The 23,066-nt window shown below is 47.8% G+C and overlaps 1 protein-coding gene across 8 annotated transcripts in view; it reads right to left on the minus strand.

Moving 5' to 3' along the window:
- Window positions 1–1,029: 1,029 nt before the first annotated feature.
- Window positions 1,030–23,066, minus strand: part of DNASE1L1 (deoxyribonuclease 1 like 1) — a 110,722-nt gene continuing 88,685 nt past the window's right edge. For all 8 annotated transcript variants that reach the window (XM_030194134.1, XM_030194130.1, XM_030194132.1 and 5 more), the window contains 3 exons: window positions 17,698–17,855; window positions 16,200–16,296; window positions 1,030–2,320 (listed from right to left, as the gene is read on the minus strand). In XM_030194134.1, coding sequence (XP_030049994.1) covers window positions 2,177–2,320; window positions 16,200–16,296; window positions 17,698–17,855 — 399 coding nt within the window. In that variant the 3' untranslated portion in view covers window positions 1,030–2,176. The remainder of the gene's footprint in view (window positions 2,321–16,199; window positions 16,297–17,697; window positions 17,856–23,066) is intronic.

Genomic DNA, 23,066 nt, shown 5'->3' on the forward strand with positions numbered 1-23,066 from the left:
TGTGGTCCTGCTTGCCCAGATTGTGATCCAGCCACTGGTACTGAATACCAGCGATGTCTGAATAACTGCCGGGTCCACCTTGACTGTGCTCCAGGGCTGCCAAGAGAGGGTCGGGGGCAAAAGTCCCCAGGCCTGGCCTCCAAGGTGGTCCCGGTGCCAGCAAGCTTCTTCTTGCCTGCCTGCTTCTGGGTCTGTCTGTCTCTTGCTCCTGTTTGCTAGGACCTGGATGATTGTATTAATATGATGACCCAGGTCATCGCGTTAATGGAATCATCTGGGTCCCGGCACACAGGAGCAGGAGATGACAGACCGAGGGAGGAGCAGTCAAACCTCCTTGAGTCAGACACAGGAAGGAAAGGGAGCAGGTAGGGGTGGTGGCCTGAATGTTGGGGGGCGGCCTAAATGTTGGGGGGGGGGGGCATGGTGCAGTTTGGCAGCCCAGGTGAGGTGGGGGCGGCAGTCCTGTCCGGGGCCCAGCTGTGTCTCTTGGCAGCCCTGCTCTACTACTACTACTTATCATTTTTATAGCGCTACAAGGCATAAGCATGCGCTGTACACCATACACAAAAAGACAGTCCCTGCTCAAAGAGCTTACAATCTAGATAAGACAGGTAAACAGACAGAACGATTAAGGGTAAGGAAATAAATAGGTGAGGATAAAGGACAGGGTAAGTGAATAGTGGTTAGGGGTCAAAAGCAGTGGTAAAGAGGTGGGCTTTAAGTTTGGACTTGAAAACGGCCAAGGACGGGGCTAGACGCACAGGCTCGAAGTCTATTCCAGGTGTGAGGTGCAGCAAGACAAAAGGAACGGAGTCTAGAATTAGCAGTAGAGGAGAAGGGGATGGATAAGTGCCCCCAGCCACTAGCCAGAGAGTGCCCTGATGGTCAAAGCCAATATTCAGCAGCATTGGCCAGGTAAGTACCTCAGAATATCTGTTCTGGATCTCTCCTGCCCAGTTAGAAAGCACTAAATATTGACCCCAACGGTTCCAGATCTAGTACCTGGGGGGGGGGGGGGGGGTTGTGTATAACTTCCTATTGGAACAGCAGGGGGTGCTGGAGGCAAAGATAGAGGTGCATTGGCAGAGCGCTGTGTGTGGCTGTCAGTACTGTAAAAGCAGGGAGTGTTGCATGACAAGATTGAGGTGCACTGGCAGAGTTCTGTGAGTAAGACTCGGTACTGGAATAGCAAGGGGTGCTGCAGGAAAAAATAGAGGTGTATTGGTATGACTGTGTGTAGATCTCACTACTGAAACAGCAGGGTGTAATGCATGATATGACTAAGGTGTCTCACTACTGAAATAGCAAGGGGCATCAGGGCAAGATTAAGGCATAGGCAAACTAGGCACATGCCTAGGGCCTAGAAAATTAGGAGGGTCCCTCTCATATGTGCTAATTAAATGGCTCCCACAGCACATTTTTGCCCTGGTAAGTCAGTTGCTGACAGAAGTGTAAAGCATTGGGAGAAGGGCTACCAGAGCCCCTGCTGCCTCAGAGGTTTTTCATTACTCTCCATCTCTTATACATTATCCTCTGGTCCACAGGCAATACAACCAGTACCAGTTCTTCTCTACAGTCAGAACAACACTGGGTTCTGCTTCTGGGAGTTTTATTTTTTTTTAACTAGGATTTATTTACTGTCTTTTTGAAGAAATTCATTCAAGGCGGCTTGCATTATGGTTGGGGCGCAATGTGCTTTGTCAAGGGTCCACCAAGGGGTTAATCCTGCCCTGGGGGCACTATAAGGCAGGAGTGAGGTACATTACATAGTATGGAGTCAAGCTAGGTCTGGTTCTGAGCGAAAGTGTCCTTTAGCACAATTTGGAGAAGAAATAGTCTACAATGAACAGCAGTGGACATTGATCAGCATGAAATATGCTTTCTCAATGAATCATTATTTTGTGCTAGAACTCCACAGGAGTCATGGACGGTGTGATTGTATTATAAATGATATAAAAGCACCACTCTGTAAAGAAAGAAGGGGTCCTTTTGGTCAGTAACCATGCTATCTCCAGCACTTTTGAAGGAGGGAGATGTTTTGTGCTGTTGTCACAAAGGTTTGCCATTTCAAAGTGTAGCCTCCAACCTGTAATCTCCCTTCTTTCCCACCCCCTCATCCCACCTGAAGAAGTTACTGGAGTATATCCCATCTTTCTCTGCTTGTTGTGTTTTGTCACTAGTGCTGCATGGCGAGTTCAAAACATCCGAGAGCAAAAGCAGAAACTAAAGCCATAAGAATGAAAAGCCAATTCTGGTGAAAGTGCACACTGGACGAGCTCAACTCCACCTCCACTGGGTAGTGGTCACTGATCTCCAAGGCCTGTGGTGGAAAGGAGAAGGAGAGATTAGTACTTCTGAAGGTTATCATATGGCTCCAGATAAAGGAGGACGTTTTACTTCCATTGAATCACATGGTAGAGACTATCCAACCTCCAAAAACAAAGCTGAGTCCTTTCCAGAGGAGAAATGGAAGTCTAGTGCTCCCCTGGGCTTTCCCCATTCCAAGCACACAGAAATCCAACTCTAAGTACAGCCACACAGAAGTACTTCACAAGATCATTTGAAGGACAATTGTGTAGTACCCACATTTACCTGTACATGGCACAAGTGCATAAATGAAGCAGCATAGCCAAGAATTTTTAACAGAGGGTGAGCCTCCTGTCCCCATTCCCCCCATACCTTATAATCAATTCCAGTCTTAGCCCAGGTAGTGGCCCTCATAGGCTGCCTGCACCAAGACTTTCTCTTTGAACCGTTCCACCCTTCAGAAAACAGGAAGTTGCATCAGAAGGGGCAGGATGGTTCACAGAGAAAGCCCTGGTGCAGGCCGCAGGCAGCCTATGAGTACTGCTGCCCAGGCAAAGATTGGAGGTGATTTTAAGGTATGGGGAGGTAGTGGGGGGAGGGAGGGAATTGTGAGAGCTTTGCAGAGCTGGAAAGGGAAGGTAGAGATGTTGGACTGTGCACAGGATGGGAGAGAAATGCAGAGCACCATTAATAGTAATCAACTGACATTCTGACAAGGGGAGTGTGCGCAACACATGCACCTTGAATGGCCATGCCACTGCATAGCCACTACCACTGTTGGGCAGACTGGATGGACTGTACAGGTCTTTTTCTGCCGTCACTATGTTACTATATATATGTGTACTGTCACTTTCACGGCTAGGTGTACACATACATACGTTAGTAGCAGCAAAACATCAAAGCGCTATTCTGTAAGGGCAATAGCATGTCAATACAATAGGGTGTTCACGTGTGTGGTGCTGCCACTTACAGAATACTGTACATTATATGTGCTCTTGCTGCATGTAGGTGCCCTCTGTTATGTCAGGCCTATGGCTAGTGTAGCTGCAGGTGCTAGATTTTAAGCATGCTGATCCTGGGTTACACTAATATTCTATAATGGTATCCATGCGCCCAGATGCTGTTATAGAACTGGCATTGGGGGCACCTAAAAGAAGGCACCCACTTATAGAAGAGAAGTACCCCTTAGTGGCTGGTCAGGGTCTCAGGATATCCGCAATGACTAGGCATGAAATAGATTTACAAGCGCTGCCTCTAGTGTATGATCTCATGCATATTCAATGAGTATATTCTGTAAACCGGACTGGTTGAGTGTCCCTGTGAATATCTCATCTGTTTGCATCATTCAGTCCAACAGACTGAAAGAACAATTGATCTTAGCCTCACTGTTCTACAAGGAAATCCAATTTCAGAAGATCTTCAACTCACCAGTATCAGGAATCTCCCTTTAGAACTCACTCCCTCTAGCCATTAGATCAGTGATTAACTACCTCAGGTTCTGGAAGAGGCTAAAAAATTTTCCTCTTTCCAAAGACTTCTACATAACAATCATAACTCTTTAAATCCCCGGACGGACTATAGAACTACCAAACTAAACACCAACCACTCTCACACCCTCTAGTGTTATTATTAGTGTTGTAAACCAACAAGTTTGTATTCACACAATGCCCTAACCTATAAAACTCTATCCAACCAACAAGTTTGTATTCACACAATATCCTACCTATAATATTGTACCAACTCTATCCCACTTATGATGCAAACCACACTGAACCCTAAACAGGGGATATCAGCGGTATATAAGACCTGAATTAAACTGAATTGAATATGGTTGAGAAGCAAACAATGAGTGACTCCAGAGGGTAATTTAGAATCAGAGAAAGACAGAGCTGGAAGATGCTGTAGAGGGCATCTAGAAAAACCGGATATTTACATTCACCCTTTTTAGGTTTGTGGTAGTTAAGCTAAAATTGACTACCTTAAACCAGTGGCGTACCTAGCATATTTGACACCCGGGCCCATCATTTTTATCACCCCCTCCTCTATATGAAAATATTATTTTTAGTAATAATCCACGAGTCACACAACAAGGGTGTACCTAGGAAAGGCAGCATCTTAAACACTGCAGTGAGCACTAGAACATCAATACACCCATTGTAAAACTAACCAAGACATTAGTAAAAATGATTCTGCCAACAGAAAACCATGTCTTTTTCACAAATATAGAACACAGATACATCCTCACCAAGTACAGAATAAGTAACCACAAACTAAAATTAAACTGAACCCCCAAGAGGCCAGATCCCGCATACAATGCAATACCATAGAAACAGCGATGCATGTCCCCTAGTATTGTGCAAAATATAGAGACAGCAGACATAAATTTGAAAAACTGACAAATACCAATCACTACTTTACAAATTAACAAATAGAAATAAAACAAAAAATATAAAATAAGATAATACCATTTTATTGGACTAATACATTTTTCAATTAGCTTTCAGAGGCCAAAACTTCCTTCCTCAGGTCAGTACAGTATACTGCTGTTACGGTCCTGTCCTGACCTAAGGATGAAGGTTTTGGTCTTTGAAAGTTAGTGCAAAAATATATAAAAATTCCATATCATCAAGCTGATCAATCCATAGACTGGTGGGTTGTGTCCATCTACCAGCAGGTGGAGATAGAGAGCAAACTTTTGCCTCCCTATATGTGGTCATGTGCTGCCGGAAACTCCTCCTGTATGTTCTCTATCTCAGCAGGTGGTGGTCACACACAGCAGCAGCTCTGGCTAGGCCTCCAAGCCTAATTCTTAGGTTTTGTTGAGTGCCTGGGGTTGAGGGCTCTTTTGAGCAAGTGCAAACCTGGTGGTGCCAGGTCCCTCCTTTTCTCCCCCCTCTCGCTGGCTCCGTTAAAAAAAAAAAAAAAAAAAAATTTTGAACGTCCTTAAAGGCGTTTATTTCGACGTTTATTTAAACGTTTATTGCAGCTACTCACTGGGACACCAGATCGTTACAGCTCGGAGCGGCAAGCAGGTAATTTTTACCTTTTTATAGCGGGCAGGGGGTTCCCCGATTCTTCTCCTCGTGGCATATGGCGTCGGAGGGCGAGGGCGCAAAGAGTCGCTCCCCGGATCGCTTGAGCGCTTCTAGAGGGGATGCGGGGTCTTAAAGCCTGATTCGCCCTTGTTGGGTGACAGTTTTGTGACCGATGAATGTCCCGGTCCTTCCTCCGGCGTGGCGGTTTTTCCCGCCATAACGCCCATCCCCCGCTCCTCGCCTCCGCCATCTGGCCGGCCACGCGGCTCGACGGCTTCTTCTTGGGCCGCCCTTGAGGTTGGAGGACATTAATGCCATGAACGCCCTTAATTTGGGCGACGGCACAAAAGCGGCTAAAGTTAAGCGCCGTTCTTCCCGCGCGGCTCCTTCGCGGAGTGTCGCGCCGGACGCCATTTTGGATGCGCAGCATGTCTCTCCCCCGCTCTTGCGAGCGCCGGTTGAGGGTGCGTCTAGGGCTGTAGCCCAGGCGGCGGAAGTGCACAGTCTGGGGGGCTTCTCCCCCGAGTTTGTTTTGCTGCTGCATCAGGCCTTCCTTATGCAAAACGCTGCCCTGCTCCCTCGCTGGTAAAGAGGTTGAGGTTCCAGAGGTAAACGCCCTCGGGTTGATTCCCAGGCCTTGGAGGACTTTGTCTCCTCCGATGTAGATGAGGGCAGCGTATCTGAGTTCTCCCAACGGTCCTTTGCGGATTCCTTGGAGGAGACGGATCCCCGCTCGGATGGAGCGGATGACCCCTCTGCAGCGCGGCTTTTTAGCTCAGAGGATTTGCCCAACCTGTTGATACAGGCCATGGACACTTTGAAGATTTCCTCTCCGGAGGACGTCTCTCCCTCAGCCCCTGTTGGCTCTGCCATTATGCTGGGGACGAAGCACCCGCCTAGAACCTTCCACGTGCATGATGCCATGCACACCTTAATTTCGGCTCAATGGGATGTCCCTGAAGCGAGCCTTAAAGTGGCTAGGGCTATGTCCCGCCTCTATCCTTTGACTGAAAAGTGAGCGTGAGGCCTATCTGTGGCCTACCGTGGATTCATTTAATCACTGCGGTGACTAAGAAAACGGCGTTGCCGGTGGAAGGTGGCACGGCCCTAAAGGACGCCCAAGACAGAAGATGGAGGCGGCCTAAGGTCGTCCCTTTGAGGCGGCTGCTTTAAGTTTGCAGGCCTCAGTTGTCGGCTCCTATGGTCCAGGCGTCCTGACTATGGTGCAGCGGGCTTTCCCCCTCGGATCATTCCTTGAGGGCTTGATTGGCCGGCCCTGGAATCGGGGCTTAGCCTATTTGGCAGACTTGCTGTATGATGTCTTGAGGCCTCAGCTAAAGGCATGGCTCAGACAATCTCTGCGCGGCGGTGATTTGGCTGAAACATTGGTCTGCTGACCACGCCTCTAAATCCCTCCTAGCTAGATTGCCTTTCAAGGCAAGCTGCTCTTTGGGGTCGAGCTGGACAAAATCGTGACCGATCTCGGCACGTCTAAGGGCAAGAAGTTACCAGAGGTCAGGGCTCGGGCTAGTACGTCGGCCCGGTAACCTCCAGAGGACGGTTTTCAGAAGCCCGTCGGTAACCCCGGCCCGGGCGAGGTCGGGTTCCTCTGCCCCCTCTTCCTTTAAGAGGAATTTCTCCCCCAAGCAGCATTCCTTTCGCAGAGACCGCCGTCCCAGGAGGTGCTCCCTCCGTCCTCCCCCAGGGTCTCGTACCCAATGACGGGGCCTTTGTCCACGTCCCAGTGCAGATTGTAGGAAGGCTGTCCTCGTTTCGGGGCGAGTGGACCACAATAACTTCAGACCGCTTGGGGTGCTGGAAGTCATCAGAGACGTGCTACAAGCTAGAGTTCTGCCGACCCTTAAAAGACGGGTTTGTACTCTCTCCCTGCAAGTCTCCGGTCCAAGCTGTGGCAGTGCAGCAGACTTGACAATCTGATCCGCCTGGGTGCGGTCGTTCCGGTGCCAGAAAGTCGCTTGGCAAGGGGCGTTACGCCATTTACTTTGTGGTACCAAAGAAAGGAGGTTCTGTCCGGCCTATCCTCGACCTCAAAGGGTCAATCGGGCCTTGAAAAGTGCGGCACTTTCGCATGGAGACTCTCCGCTCTGTTATAGCGGCAGTGAAGGCAGGGGAGTACCTGGCAACCTTGGACATCAAGGAAGCGTACTTGCATATTCCCATCTGGCCTCCTCATCAACGCTTTCTGCGTTTTGCAGTCCTGGGCCGACACTTCCAGTTCAGAGCCCTCCCGTTCGGGTTGGCTACTGCTACGCGGACCTTTTCCAAAGTAATGGTGGTCATCGCGGCCTTCCTGCGAAAGGAAGGAGTACAAGTCCATCCTTATCTGGACAACTGGTTGATCCGAGCCCCCTCTTATGCAGAGTGCGGCAAAGCTGTGGACCGGGTAGTTGCTCTTTTGAGCTCCCTGGGATGGATCATCAACTGGGAGAAAAGCCAGCTGCGCCCGACTAGTCCCTGGAGTATCTGGGAGTTTGATTCGACACCAAGTGGGCAGAGTGTTCCTGCCAGACATCGGATTGTCAAGCTTCAGCTCAGGTGGACCAGTTCCTAGTAGCCTCTCCTCTTCGGGCGTGGGACTATGTGCAGCTGTTGGGCTCTATGACGGCCACGATGGAAGTAGTGCCCTGGGCCAGGGCTCATATGAGACCACTACAACAATCTCTGCTGCAGCGCTGGACTCCGATGTCGGAGGATTATGCTGTGCGCCTTCCCTTGGCCCCAGCAGTGCGCAAGGCGCTGAGCTGGTGGATGCAGGCAGACAAGTTTCTGCGGGAATTGCCTCTGGTGACCCCGGAGTGGATTGTCGTCACGACGGACGCCTCTTTGTCGGGCTGGGGAGCCCACTGCTTGGGAAGGACAGCGCAGGGGCTCTGGTCTCCTGCAGAGGCAAAGTGGTCTATCAACCTCCTGGAACTCAGAGCCATTCGGTTGGCGCTTTTGGAGTTCATCCCGGTACTGGTGTTGAAGCCGGTACGGGTCCTGTCGGACAATGCCACGGCTGTGGGCCCATGTCAACCGCCAGGGAGGTACCAGAGCGCCCCTCTAGCCAAGGAGGCTATGAATCTCTGCCAGTGGGCAGAAGCGAACCTGGAGCAGCTGTCAGCGGCCCACATTGCCGGAGTCATGAATGTCAAGGCGGACTTTCTCAGTCGCCATAACCTTGGAGCCCGGAGAGTGGCAGCTATCTGCTCAGGGCGTTCTTGACATCACGAAGCGCTGGGGCCAGCCGAGCCTAGATCTGATGGCGTCATCGCCAATTGCCAAGTGCCGCGCTTTTTCAGCAGAGGACGGGACCCTCGATCCCTGGGAGTAGATGCTCTTCTCCAACATTGGCCGACTCAGAGCTTCTCTATGGGTTCCCGCCCTGGCCCATGTTGGCAGGGTGCTAGACCGGGTGGCAAAGCATCCCGGCAGGGTAATCCTGGTGGTCCGGATTGGCCCAGACGTCCCTGGTATGCGGACTTGATAAGCTCTCAGTCGACGATCCTCTGCGGCTGCCAGTGGAGCAGGGCCTGTTACATCAGGGTCCCGTGGTGATGGAGGATCCCTCCCCCTTTGGGTCTTACGGCCTGGCTATTGAGCGGCAGCGTCTGAGAAAGAAGGGCTTCTCAGACAAGGTCATCGCCACTATGCTGAGAGCGAGGAAGCGCTCTACTTCTACTGCTTACGCCATGGTTTGGCGTATATGGTGCAGCATGGTGTGAGCAGGCTCACTTTCTCCCTTCACTGCTCCAATTTCTTCAGTGTTGGCGTTCCTGCAAGAAGGTCTGGAGAAGGGCCTGTCGCTCATTTCCCTTAAAGTCCAGGTAGCGGCTTCTGGCTTGCTTCAGGGGCCGCCTGAAGGGTGCTTCCCTGGCTTCGCAGCCAGATGTGTTGCGCTTTTCTCAAGGGAGTTAATCACCTGCGCCCTCCTCTGCACTCAGTGGTGCCTGCGTGGAATCTCAACCTGGTGCTAAGAGCATTGCAGAAGCCGCCTTTTGAACCCTTGTCGAGGGCATCTCTGAAAGACCTGACGTTGAAAGGCAGTCTTTTGATGGCTATCACTTCAGCCAGAGAGTTTCCGAGCTCCAGGCGCTCTCATGTCGAGAGCCCTTTCTGCAGTTCACTGAGGCAGGAGTGACTATTCGCACAGTGCCTTCCTTCCTGCCCAAGATTGTTTCTCGCTTCCATGTGAATCAGCAGCTCTGTCTCCCTTCCTTTCGTAGGGAGGACTACCCAGAGGAGTACTCTGCTCTTAAATATCTGGATTGAGACGAGTCATCATCAGATACTTGGAAGTGACCAATGAGTTCCGGAAATCGGATCATCTGTTTGTCCTGTTTGCAGGTCCCTCGTAAGGGTCTGCAGGCTGCTAGCCTACAGTGGCAAGATGGGTCAAGGAAGCCATTGCAGCGGCTTATGTGGCCACGGGGAAGGTGCCGCCTATCCAGCTGAAGGCTCACATCCACTAGAGCTCAGGCGGCCTCGATGGCAGAGGCCGGGTCCGTCTCCTTGGAAGAGATATGCAAGGCGGCAACTTGGGCTTCGGCTCATACATTCTCCAAGCATTACCGCTTGACTGTGGCTGCACGGGCGGAGGCCCGTTTGGAGCTTCAGTGTTGAGGTCAGGGATTCAATGTCCCGCCCTAGGTGAGTACTGCTTCGGTACATCCACCAGTCTATGGATTGATCAGCTTGATGATATGGAAGGTAAAAATAATGTATCATACCTGATAATTTCTTTCCATTAATCATAGCTGATCAATCCATAGCCCCTCCCAGATATCTGTACTGTTTTTAATTCTGGTTGCATTTCAGGTTCAAGTTTAGTCTTCAGTTACTTCAGAAAGACTTCGTGTTCAAGTTTTTTCACTTGGATTCTTTCAAGAGTTGAGAACGAGTTTGTGTTACAGTGAGCTGCTGCATTCCTCTCCCCTCCGTTTTACGGGCTGGATTGAGATTTAAATTCTGCCGCACTCCCTCCCGCTTCGTGCGGCTGTAGGGCAGCTTTGTACCCCTCCCGCTTCGGCGGTGTTAGGGTCAGTCAGCTCCTCCCGCGGTTGCGGTTGCAGGATAAGCCAGATCCCCCCCGCATCGCGGGTGTGGTGTCCCTCCCACCGCTCCGCGGGGATGAGCTGCACGGATTCCCCTCCCCCACTTGTGTGGGGATGAGCTGGGTTAATTCCCCTCCCCCGTTTCGGCGTGGTGAGCTGGGCAGAGTGTCCCTTCGTGGGTGTAATTCTCTAAGTGCTGAGTCCCTGCGGATGGAGCTTTGATATCGACATACTGAGGAGTTTCCGGCAGCACATGACCACATATAGGGAGGCAAAAGTTTGCTCTCTATCTCCACCTGCTGGTAGATGGACACAACCCACCAGTCTATGGATTGATCAGCTATGATTAATGGAAAGAAAATTATCAGGTATGATACATAATTTTACCTTAGTCCACAAAAAGATTACCTTATTTTCATTTTCTGTTTATCACCACAGCCACAATACTACTTTATTCTAAAGCAAATAAATAAATCTTTTTTTCTACCTTTCCCATCTCTGGTTTCTGCTTTCCTCGTCTTCTCTTCAGTCTCTCCCTTCCATCCAGCATCTGCTCTCTTTCTCTCTCCCTTTCATCCAGTCTGTCTGCTTTCTCTGCCCATTCCATCCACTCTCTGCCCTCTCCCCCTTTCCATATGGTGTCTGCCAGCTTTCTCTGCCCCTTCCATCCACTGCCTGCCTTTTCTCTCCCTTCTATCCAGCATGTGCCTCCCTCTCCTTTTTATATGATGTATTCCAGCATCTCCCTTTCTCGCCATCTTTCTCTCTCCATCTTTCTTTCTCCACTCTCTGTTCCCCATCCATATCCATCTTCTGCTTATCTCAGTGGCGTAGGAAGGGGGGGCGGGACGGGCGGTCCGCCCCGGGTGCACGCGCTCGGGTGGTGCCGGCCCCGCTGGTTCCCTGCTCTCTCTGCCCCAGAACAGAGAGCAGGGAACCAGCGGGGCCGACGCAGCTCTGAGTGACGTGCACTCGGGGTGGATCGGCCCTCCCGCAGGTAAGAATGCGGTCCGGGGGGGGGGGGGGGGGGGTCGTGCGCCACAGAGGGGGGGGGGGTCGCGCCGTGCTGCACCCGGGGGGGGGGTGCGCAGCGGCGACCCGCGCCGGGTGCCATTAGCCCTCGCTACGGCACTGGCTTATCTCCTCTCTATTTGACTTTTTTCTCTCCATGTTCACTGTCATTCCCTCTTACTCCCTCTCTCTCCTATCCATAACCTCCCCTGTGTCTCTGTCCCTATTCGCCCATGTTCAGCATTTGCTCTGTGTCCCCATCCCTTCCCATGTTCTTCACCCTTCTTTCTCCCTCTCTCCTGCACTCCAAACCCAGGGCCAGTATCTCTCTCCTCTGCTTCATAGTACTGCATCTTGTTCTCCCCCACCCCTGATCCAGCTTTTCCCCCTGTCTCCTCTCCCTCATGCATGCCACCTTTCTCTTCCCTCCCCTTCTTGCTTCCCTTAGATGTAGACTAGCATTACTCTCACTCCTTTCTCCACCCCCCCTTTTTCCATTCCCTTGCCCTGCCATTGCTTTCCTTCCTCTCTCCACCACCCTTTCCCCTTAAGTCTGGCATCGCAGTATCCACCCCCTCTTCCCCTTAGATGTGGCATCACATCCTCCTCTCTCCACCTCCCTCTCCCTTTGGTCTGGCTGGCTGACATCGCTTCCCCCCCCCCCCCCCCAGACTAGTGCGGTATCGCTCTCCCCCTCCGCTCCTGCACGTCTTTCAACTTCAAGGCTTCTGGTAGCATCAGCAATGTAAGCGCTGCCTTCTGCCTGCCCCGGAAGCACTGTCTGTACAGCTTCCCGCGTAGGTGCAACGCTGTCCAGAGAAGGCTTCCGGGGCTGGCCAAAAGCAGCGCTTACATTGCTGATGCTGCTACCAGAAGCTGAAAGACGTGCAGGAGCGGAGGGGGAGAGCAATACCGCACTAGTCGGGGGATGGGAGGGAAGGACACCCATGTAGCACCTCACCGCACCGGGGGGGGGGGGGTGAAGACGGCAGCACTGCACCAGTCGGAGGGAGGGAGGAAGACATACAAGGCAGCACCCCATCACGAGCTGCATCCGGGGCAGCCTGCCCCCACCGCCCCGCCCTTGGTACGCCACTGGGCTCAGCCTGGGGTCCTAGAATGCTGATTGCAGCTGAGGAAAGATCTTGGATGAAAGGCAAGGGCCAGGGGGAGAAAAGAGAGGAGAGGGCAGATGTTGATGGGAGATAAAGGAAATCAAAAGAGAGAGATGGCAGAAGAAAGACAGATGTCCAATGGGGGAAAAGAGGAAGGAGTGAGAAGGCAGATGATGAAGGGTAGAGCAGGGAAGGGCTTCTGAGAGAGGGCAGATGCTGAATGGTAAGAGGAGAGGGAAGAAGACAGCAAATACTGGATTTAAGAGCAGAGCGAGAGGGCAGATGCTGATGAGATGAGGAAAGAGAAGACAGATGCTGGATGGAAGAGAAGAGAGAGATGCTGGACAAGGGGTAGAGGGGAGAGTGAACCCCCATACCAGAGGAAAGAGAGCATGCAGTCTAGTGTTTTGATTGGGAATGAGCAGGAATTTAGGTATTTGTTGGAAAGGGCATCAGGCGAATGAGGGGAGGGAACGAGCTGAAAATTGGCTGTGGGAGAGAAAAAAGAGTAGGCCCTTCACTATTGTGTGACTGGAGAGGGAAGTGGAGGAGGTTCATTAACTGAGGGAAGGGGCATTCAGAAATTCAGCTTTTAGGTAGGGGATATAGCAGGAAGTGTGATTGACGACAGAATGTAGAGAATGGAGATTTATAATTAGGGGGGCATAGGTAGTGGGGGCAATCAGCTGGGAAGGGTAACAGATAGGAAAATGGGGTAAACCAAGGAAGATTATAGGCAGAAAATACAGTGGTAAGATATGAAGAGACGAGGTGGGGAAGTAGAATCAAATGATGCAAAAAACAGAAGGAACAAATCTTTGCAGGGATATAGAAAGTAGAACAAACGGCGAATTTGATTAAAATAAATGACGCTCCAGGTAAAAAATAAAAAGTGTAAATAAAAAATTGATTGATTGATGAACACGACTCGACACAGCTGTGTTTCAGCCCAGGGGCCTGCATCAGGAGAGTACAAGGTGAAGATGTAGAGAAATGGAATGGACAGAGAGGTAAATAAATGGTGACTGGTGATAACTGAAAAAGCAAGATAGTGAAAGGGGGTGTGATTGGAAGGAGAGAACAATGTTGGGATGATTGGGGCTATGAGTAGGATAGACTTTGGTACAGAAAAAAGGGAAAGTCTGAGAAAGGGAACGAGGAAAGGGAATGGGACTTGATATACCGCCTTTCTGTGGTTACAAGAGAAATGAAGTAAAATGAGATGAAAACTGAAAGATCAATCTCAGATACAGGTGAGAAGGGAAAAAAAGGAAAATAGACAGTATACCCTGTAGAAAGATTTATAAACTATGATGAAGAAAAAGAGATACCAGGACACAAGTGATTAGCAAAACAATGTCCAGATGATGGAGGTAGAAAAAAGCTTTTTATTTTCACTTTATCTTTGCATTTTGGGCCAAATGTTTCCTGCAACCCGGCCCTGATGAAGTGACTTGCATTCTGAGTCATGATGGAGCTTTTTTCTTTCCTCAGAGGAAGAGGTGCAACAGATTACCCAGAATGCCTAGCATCTCTGGAAATGAGCAATAAGGTTGTACTTGGGCTAAGGCAAGAAGCCAGGCAGGTGTCGAGGAGACTAGAGGCAATGGGTCATATGTAACATTTCCTATATAATAATTCTCACCTCCAATGTTCTGTCTTGCCTGGGACCGTGGCTCCCTCGGAGGTGGTCTGCTAGGCTCCATAGATCAGACTGAGACGTCACTGGCCGCATTATGACGTGATCCCGACACCAGCCAATCATGCCCCTTGACTTCTCCCATGCTTTCCTGGGCTTCTCTCTCCGCCCCCAAACAGCTGACGCCAAACCCTGCAGCCCCGGCCCCAGGACAAATGCCGACAACCACCGACATCGGACTCTCCGCTACGGATCGCCCTCTCTCTCCCAAAATGGCTACTCTAAAGCTGTGAACGCCTCCACGCTCCCCTCCCACAACACACCGCCTCCATCTCATCCCAACATCGAGGGCGCGGTGACCCAACAACGCTGCTCCGTCTCGCCCCGAAAACGCTGGAGACCCCGGCATCCCTGCTCCACTCCACCCCACACTATTGCAAAATCAATGCCTGCCCAACTGCCGCTAGACCAGTTTTTCTTCCCAGCCCAAACACTTTGTGCAAACGTTAAAGGGGAGGTGGCGGTGGCGCTCGCTGCAGCTATTCACCGCCTCATCGCTCCGTGCACGTTCCTGCTACTGCCCCAGTGTCCATGGCCCCGCCTTCCAGTCCTGTTCCGTGGCCCAGGAACAATGATGCTACCTCCCTCCCACAGTGGTGAGGCTAGGGAAGAGTGGGGACCCTCCACAAACATGCATGCACGTTCGCATGGCGTATGCTCACAGTCACCCACCGACCAGACATGCAATGCAACAGGTATTCATACTGGCACACACTCCCCCTAGGGAAAGCATTTCATGCCCAAGGGTCTCCTTTAGGAAAGCCAGACAGTGGCAGCTGGCAGGCATTAGAGGACAACCTTGCTAACGCCTGTTTCATTTCTTTCAGAAACGGGCCTTTTTTTTACTAGTAATCTATAAGATCAAAGATGAGAATAACAGAGCAGGAAGCTGCTACTGCTACTTACGTTTATCTTACAGACTCTCAGTACAATAGAAGCACAATCTAAACACATAATTAAGCTATGGGGTCGGTTGCTGGAGGATGTAAGTCAAGTCAACTAACATAGTGGACTTCAATAGAGGTTTGGACAAGTTCCTGGAAAAAAAATCTCTAAACATTAGCCAGTTAGACGCGGGAGAGCCCTGGAAATGAGCAATGAGAAATTCGACCTACTTTTGTGATCTGCTGGGTACTTATGACCCAGGCTGGCCTTAATGGGCCTTGGTTTGACTCAGAATAGCTTTTCTTATGTTCTTAAAATGTAATGAAAAGGACTGGAGAAAAGGACAGGCCAGCTGCAGCCCTTAGACAGGATCCACTGTACCTTGACTATCCTGTGCAGGTGTGTGTCCAGCCTGCTGGTCCATATCTCCAATGGCTGAGAATTCATTTGTTTCCCAGGTTCCTCCTTTCGGCATGTGACCATCCTCATAAGAATATAAGATGTGCACAGATACCCAGCAGGACTCCAAAGAGTGGATTCTAGAAGGGAGCAACAGGATTGGCGCTACTCTTTCAGATCCTGCTGGCTTCTTGTGACCTGGGAGCTCAATGGATCTTTACTCTGAATCAATTACAGCACATCTTCAGTTCTTATTTTCTAGAAATTTCTCTAATGTCTGGCCTACATTTTGCTTGCTATGATTTAAGCCTATCATTGCTTGTCACTTTCCCATGAAACATAGAGAACACCTGAATGGTGTCTTCACCATAAGCTGCTTTGAGGGGTGACTCAATGCAGTCATCAGATACTCAGTCTTCTCTTCTCCAAGCTAGATGAAACTCACTCCTTCTGCCCGTCCTCCTAGGTCACATGATTCAAGTCTATGATCATATCCCAGCCTTCCTTGAAGCCAGGAGCTCAGAATTCCATCAATACCCTTTGCTAACATAACTATTGTGTGTTATTTAACTCATTTTCCTGGGTTAATCCTCTACCCCCAGACCTCTCTCCTCTTTTCTGGAAAAAAAGAAAGGTTGTTGTTGAGTCCAGTGAGAGAAACTTCAGGCTGTGTGCAGAGGCATTCTGGCCTTACCTCAGCCTCCAAGAGCCCAAATTTGTTCAGGAAGTCAAAGACTCTGGCAGATCCCGGGATGACTGCTTGGTAGCACTGCTCACCATACACCACAATCCTAGGGCAAGAAAAAACACATAGAGGGCGTTTGAATTTACGTGCCCCTTGCACAAGTAAAATGTACAAAATACTGGCTCTTCCACAGATAAGTGGACATGTGTAAGTGCTAGCAGGGAGCAGGACACCTCACTGCTATTCGGTAAGGGCGCAGATAGTTCAATGGTTTAAAACTATTTGAAATACCACCCTTTTTGCAAACAATAAATACAATCTCAGATTAAAAAAAAGAATGGCAATAATAAAATACGAACTAACGAACTTCCGCAAACTACTGAAGACCCATCTCTTTAACAAAGCATACCACAAAGATCAACCAATGTGAATATACACAACTCCGCCACATGTATTCAGAACTGTCTTACAATATCTGCTTGTTATACTACTATCATGTTCTATCATTATCTTGTTGCCTAAGATCCTTCTGTAACACTAAATGTCTATTTTCTAATATATTTCCACCTTTCTTGATGTATTGTAAGCCACATTAAGCCTGCAAAGAGGTGGGAAAATGCGGGATACAAATGCAATAAATAAAAAATAAAATAAATAAAAGTAAAGCAATTCATCCCAACAACAACCAACCAATATCAAAACATCCAAACTTCATCCTCTGCAGATCATCTGCCCGGGAGATGACAAAAACTCACCCACCCCAAAATTTCCCCCCCCAAAATAAGATTTCAACCTAATTTTAAATAATTGATAAGTTGGCATTGAGCCTACACATGAGCACAGTACGGGTGGGAAACGGACGAGGCTCCCCCTCATCCTTGCCTCATTTACATAATCACAGTTAAGCCACAGGCATATAAATATAAGGTGAACTGATACTGCATTATGCAGTGTCCTATAATGCAAGGGTGTCCAACCTCAGCCCTCCCCCAGTCGGGTTTTGAAGGATTTCCCCAATGAATGTGCATGAGATCTATTTACATACAATGGAGCAGTGCATGCAAATAGATCTCATGCATATTCATTAGGGAAATCCTGAAAACTCAACTTGGTTAGACACCCCTGCTGTAATGGAACCTGGCTGCTCTTGCTGTCATCCTCACAGTGCCTAAATTTTATTTTTGTTACATTTGTACCCCGTGCTTTCCCAATCATGGCAGGCTCAATGCAGCTTACATATTATATACAGGTACTTATTTGTACCTGGGGCAATGGAGGGTTAAGTGACTTGCCCAGAGTCACAAGGAGCTGCCTGTGCCTGAAGTGGGAATCAGTTCCTCAGTTCCCCAGGACCAGAGTCCACCACCCTAACCACTAGGCCACTCCTAAGAGCTTTAATGACACCTCATGGCTCAGGGTCTTATTAACATTCTGTGCACATATCTGTAGCACTACCCATACATACATACATACATACACAGACATACTCTCTAGGCCACTGCCTGACCTGTCGTAAGCACAGTTTGTGTTCTTCTTGACAGTGGTATCTGCATCGTCCTCGATCAGCCAGTGGAAGCCGGGCTCCTTGCGTAGTCGGATCAGCGGCCAACGTTTCTTTGCCACGTAATCACAGTCAGCATTAAAGTCTCCCAAGAAAATGAGGTTCTGTATGAAGGGAATAGTTATGCAAGCCATGTTATCTTTCTGGGTCTTTACTCTAATCCTTGGCTCTATGACTGACTCTATTGAGTGAGACCTCAGGGGAGTCACTTTACCCCCCTCCCCAATGTGTAATTGGGTACTTATAATAGTACATAAGTTCTTTCTCTCCTTCCAAAGACACGTGCTAGCATGCCACACACCACAGAAGTGGCTGCAGTGTTCAGAGCGATACATACTGCTTGGATATAGGATGCACAGACTGACATCTAAATTCTTGTTCATTTCTGCTAAGCTGGTTTTCCCACGTCACTAAACTGACGCTGATGTCTGGAAGGTAGGGTCCCAACTACCTTGCTGAGTCCTGTCCAAGACTCATGTCACGGACACACTAAGTTCATTTTCACGTTAAGGTCAGGCACTTGATTTCTCTGTGCTGACTAGAGGTCTTCCTTTGTTTTATGTTTGGTATTTTAGGTTATCCTCTGGGGTTGTTAAATTTTATCTGGGAAGGAGGATTTTTTTCTTTTTTTTACAGGAACTATTTGAATTAAGGTGCTCTGGAGGCTGCTTAGTCTCAGCTGATTTGAGTAGGAATGGGTCAGAACCATTATGCAAGATCCCAAGCCCTCCTTTTGTGAATTGAAAATGTTATAAGAAAGCAGAGTTTAGTTCATATTCCTCTATCCTCTGGGTAGACATCTATTCCACAGCAGAGGGACTTTTAAACTGGTTATTCTCCTGAACATTAGGGTTTTTTAAATTAATAATTTTGAAATTGCAGTATGCAAAGAAAAGACAAAAGAAAAGACAAACTACTACTACATATAAAATTTCCTAAGAAAATGAGGAGCCCTTTTACTAAGATGCGAAAGCGTCTACACGTGCCCAACATGTGCCAAAATGGAGGTACCACCTGGCTACCGCGTGGCCCTTGTAGTAATTTCATTTTTGGCATGCATCCGCTATGCGCGCCCGAAAAACATTTTGTATTTTCTGGTGCACGTCAACTACACGTGCCAAGTGACATTTGGTGTGCATAGGTCATTACAGCCCGGTTACCGCGTGAGACTTTATCGCTAGGTTAATGGCTGGTGGTAAGATCTGAGACCCAAAATGGACGCGCGGCAATTTTCATTTTGCCGCACGTCCATTTTTAGCAAAAATTTTTAAAAAGGCCTTTTTTACAGGTGCACTGAAAAATGGATTGGCGCACACCCAAAACCCACACCTACACTGCTGTAAGCTATTTTTCAGCGCACCTTAGAAAAGGACACCTGAATATCTCCTTTGTCTAAAGTCTACATTAATAAAGAAGAAAAAAGAGGTCACAAAATTGACCTCAAAACAGAGCCAATTCCATTTTAAGATCCCAATTTATTTCCCTGATCTCGATCCTGATTTAACAAAAATCTTTACATATAGGATGGATCAAAAAAAAAACTGTTTTGCCCTGATAGTGTATAACACACCGACAAGGAAAAGATAAGAAAAATGTGGCCCCCAAAGCCAAAACTTTGGGTTTCAAAGCAAGAAAAATCTTCCTCCGCTGCTGAGTATCAAACACCACATCTGGAAAGCGTTGAATAGCCTGCCCACAAAATTGCACTGATTTTACCTTAAAGTACAGCTTCAAAATGTTTTATCACTTTCTGAACAAAAGGTCACCAACAAAGTAGCATGGGATGTAATTACATCCTGAGAATCCTCCAGAAAAGTGGTAAACTGGCCAGCATCAGTAGAAGGCTGCCCAACCAAACCGACCTCCTGGAAGGAAACTGCCCCTTAAGTAATATAATGACATTTAGGGCTCTGTTTACTAAGGTGCAATGGCATTTAAAGCGCATGCACGCTAATTGTGTAGGCGCTCATAGGAATATTGTGGGCGCCTACACATTTAGCGTGCACTAAAAGCACTAACGCACCTCTAGCACGGCTTAGTAAACGGGACCCTTAGAAATTGGAAAAGTCTCCCCTTGTTCTAGGTGCAAAACCTCAATAAAATATTTTCTGAGCAATATTTCTGATGAAAGCAAATATACAATTGGAAAATTTTAAAATCTTAAATTATTAGTCAGCAAATTATGACATTTGATCCTATTATGAAGGCTCGGGTTCACCTTGCCTGAAAAGGCATTAACTGCCTGCAAGCTTTTATCATCTGTTTTTCTGTCTATTTGGCTTCCTTAATATTATCAGATACAAATCACAACCAAGTTCTGCTCCTCTTTCATACAAAGAAGTACTTCATCCCCTAGAAAAAACTACAGTCAAAAGGAGTTAATCATCCATTAGATGGAAGTTCAAATATAGGATAATGATTAGACATCTGTCAGTTAATATACTTTTTTTTTTTAGCTCACACCTTTTTCAGTAGTAGCTCAAGGTGAGTTACATTCAAGTACATTGGATATTTCTCTGTCTCTGGAGGGCTTGTACCTGAGGCAATGGAGAGTTAAGTGATTTACCCAAGATCACAAGGAGCAGCACTGGGATTTGAACTGGCCACCTCTGGATTTCAGGGCTGGTGCTCTAACCACTAGGCCACTCCTCCACTTATGTAGTAAGAGTTTTCTTTCCTTTTTTTCTCTTGTTAAGTCCAGTGGCGTAGCCAAGGGTGGGCTTGGATGGGCCCAGGCCCACCCACTTTGGGTTCAGGCCCACCCAGTAGCAGCATACCTATGATGTGGCTGGCAGGGATCCCCAAGCCCCACTAGCCGAAAACTCCCAACAAGTGTCCCTCCTTCATACCTTGTAAGTAGCAGATCTTCGCCTGCAGTGAGCAGTGACATACATACTGCTCGCACCGGCCCCACAGCCTTCCCTCTGATGTATTTCTGCCTAGGCGGAAACTGGAAGCTGCATCAGAGGGAAGGGTGTGGGGCCAACATGAGCAGTGTGTATTAGTTACTGCTCGCTGCTGGTGAAAATCTGCTATTTAAAAGGTATACGGGAGAGGGGGGATGTTTGAGAGACCATATGGCATGTAGGCAAAAGAAGGAGAGACCAAATCACCTGTGGGACGGGGCGAGGTTCTTCTGCCCACCCATCTTGGGCCCATGCCCACCCAAAATTGGGTGTCTGGCTACGCCCCTGGTTAAGTCATCTCCTTCTGGTATTTCTGTTCTTGACTTCTGCCTAATTTGTGGGCTGCTACTTTGTGATATTTGTCTGTTTTCCTTTGTTAATTTATACAATGTTTGCTTTATCTATATTACAATGTTTTTCTTAAATTCAAAGTTATTTTGATGTAAGATTTCTATATTGAATTTAAAAAAAAAAGAAGACATACTTTATGCCTAAGCTGTACCGCTCCCTCAGGTTTTAGCAGCCCTCTACATGACCCTGCATTTATTATTATTATTTTGAATTAATCTTAGCTGCCAAATTCTGGACCATTCTTCAAGCTTCACTAGGTCTCTCCTCATGTTATCCACTCCATCAGGGGTGTCTACCCTATTGCAGATTTTGGTATCATCCACAAAGAGGCAAACCTTACTACACAGCCCTTCAGCAATATTACTTACAAAAATGTTTTAAAGAACCAGCCCAAGAAACGAAACTTGTAGCACACTATTGGTAACATCCCTTTCCTCAGAGTGAGCTCCGTTTACTTTTTTTTATCAATTTCCATTATTAAACAAGCAATACTCCACTTGTACAGAAAAGTGTGGTTATATTGAAAATATTAATTCAAAAAAAGAAAAATAATAAAGGAAAATACACAATTATTTCTATTAACCTAACTCAAGTCCACAATTTGAGTCCAAGATTCCTATACCATGGAGATTCTAGAAAATTACTTACTATGTAATATCAGACGTGGCTAAATCCTGTATTATAAATCAAAAGCCAATACTGGATAAATCAACCTCCAGCATTTCATTTAGATATTATGAAAGCTGCAAGTTGGAGGGGTTCATAATAAATGTATTTAGTTGAATGGTATCTGATCAAACATTTACACGGGTATTTAAGGAAAAACGTTGCTCCCAGCTGAAGCACTTCAGGTTTCATTTGAAGAAATTGCTGATGTCTTTTCTGTGTATCCCTTGATACGTCCGGAAAAATTTGGACTTTTAAACCCTTAAAGAGTTTTTCCTTATTTTTGAAAAACATTCTCAATATCCAAATTTTATCTGGTGTTAATACTACCGTGGCCACCAAAGTGGCTGCTGTTACTTGTTCTGTATCTGAAGTTTCCAACAACGTAGAAACATCTAACACCTGCGCATTCTAAGTCTGTTGATGTTCATCAGACTTGGTAGGGAGATAGTATACTTGTGAAAAGGGGGGGGGGGATATTTTCTTCCCCAACCCCCCAAATTTCTTTAATATTTTTTAACATTTCCCGAGGGGAGACAGTCAACTCTTGAGGAAAATTTATAAATCAAAGATTATTACTTCTAGAGTAATTTTCAAGTGTTTCTTTCTTCCTCTTCAGACTCGTTAAATCTTTAACAATGTTACTTTGCAACAATTGCATTTGCTGAATATCTTTTTCTTGTTTTTGAATATGTTGATTCACAGTTTTTTAATCCATCCTCATTTTCTTTTATCTTCCCTTCTAATACAGAAATAACTTATTTTTTGTACCTGTGGGCATAGTACTTTACCTAAGTCAGCAATAAGAGACCACAAGTCATCCAAAGTCACTTCAGAGGGTTTAGTTAATGAAATTGTAAATTGAGTGGTCAGTACCTCGGTATGTTGAAGTAGATTTTCTCCTTCTACAGCTTCTAACTCCCCCCGATGCTGTCAATGCCGTTTCCGGATTTGATAGAGGAGTTTGTAATATTGAACGCCTCATAATTCCCTCTCGATCACACTCTGCCTCCCGTTGCTCTGCTCCTGAGACTTGTTCCATACTGAGGGCTGAGGATGCCGCTATCGGGGAGCTGCTTCCACAGGCTGCGGGGGAGGAGCTCTTACGTCGGGGCTTAGAGAAACTTCCAGCCCATAGTTCTGCCCAGGACCTCCATCTGCCCCAGGCTGAGCAAGCAGGCCGCTCTCCGACAATTCAGGATCCAAAGTCCGCTGCAAAAAAAGCATCAATAGGTCCAGAACAAACCGAAGGGTTCTGCCGTTGGGAGGCTGCGGTATTGGGCCGGCCCCTTCTTTTCGGCATCGCAGGTAATAGCGGAGACTCTCAGACACGTCTGACTCGTTCAGCGGCCATCTTGAGTGAGCTCCATTTACCACTAACCTCTTGTCGCC

This window comes from Microcaecilia unicolor, chromosome 2 (genome assembly GCF_901765095.1).
Source record: "Microcaecilia unicolor chromosome 2, aMicUni1.1, whole genome shotgun sequence".
Lineage (NCBI taxonomy): Eukaryota > Metazoa > Chordata > Amphibia > Gymnophiona > Siphonopidae > Microcaecilia > Microcaecilia unicolor.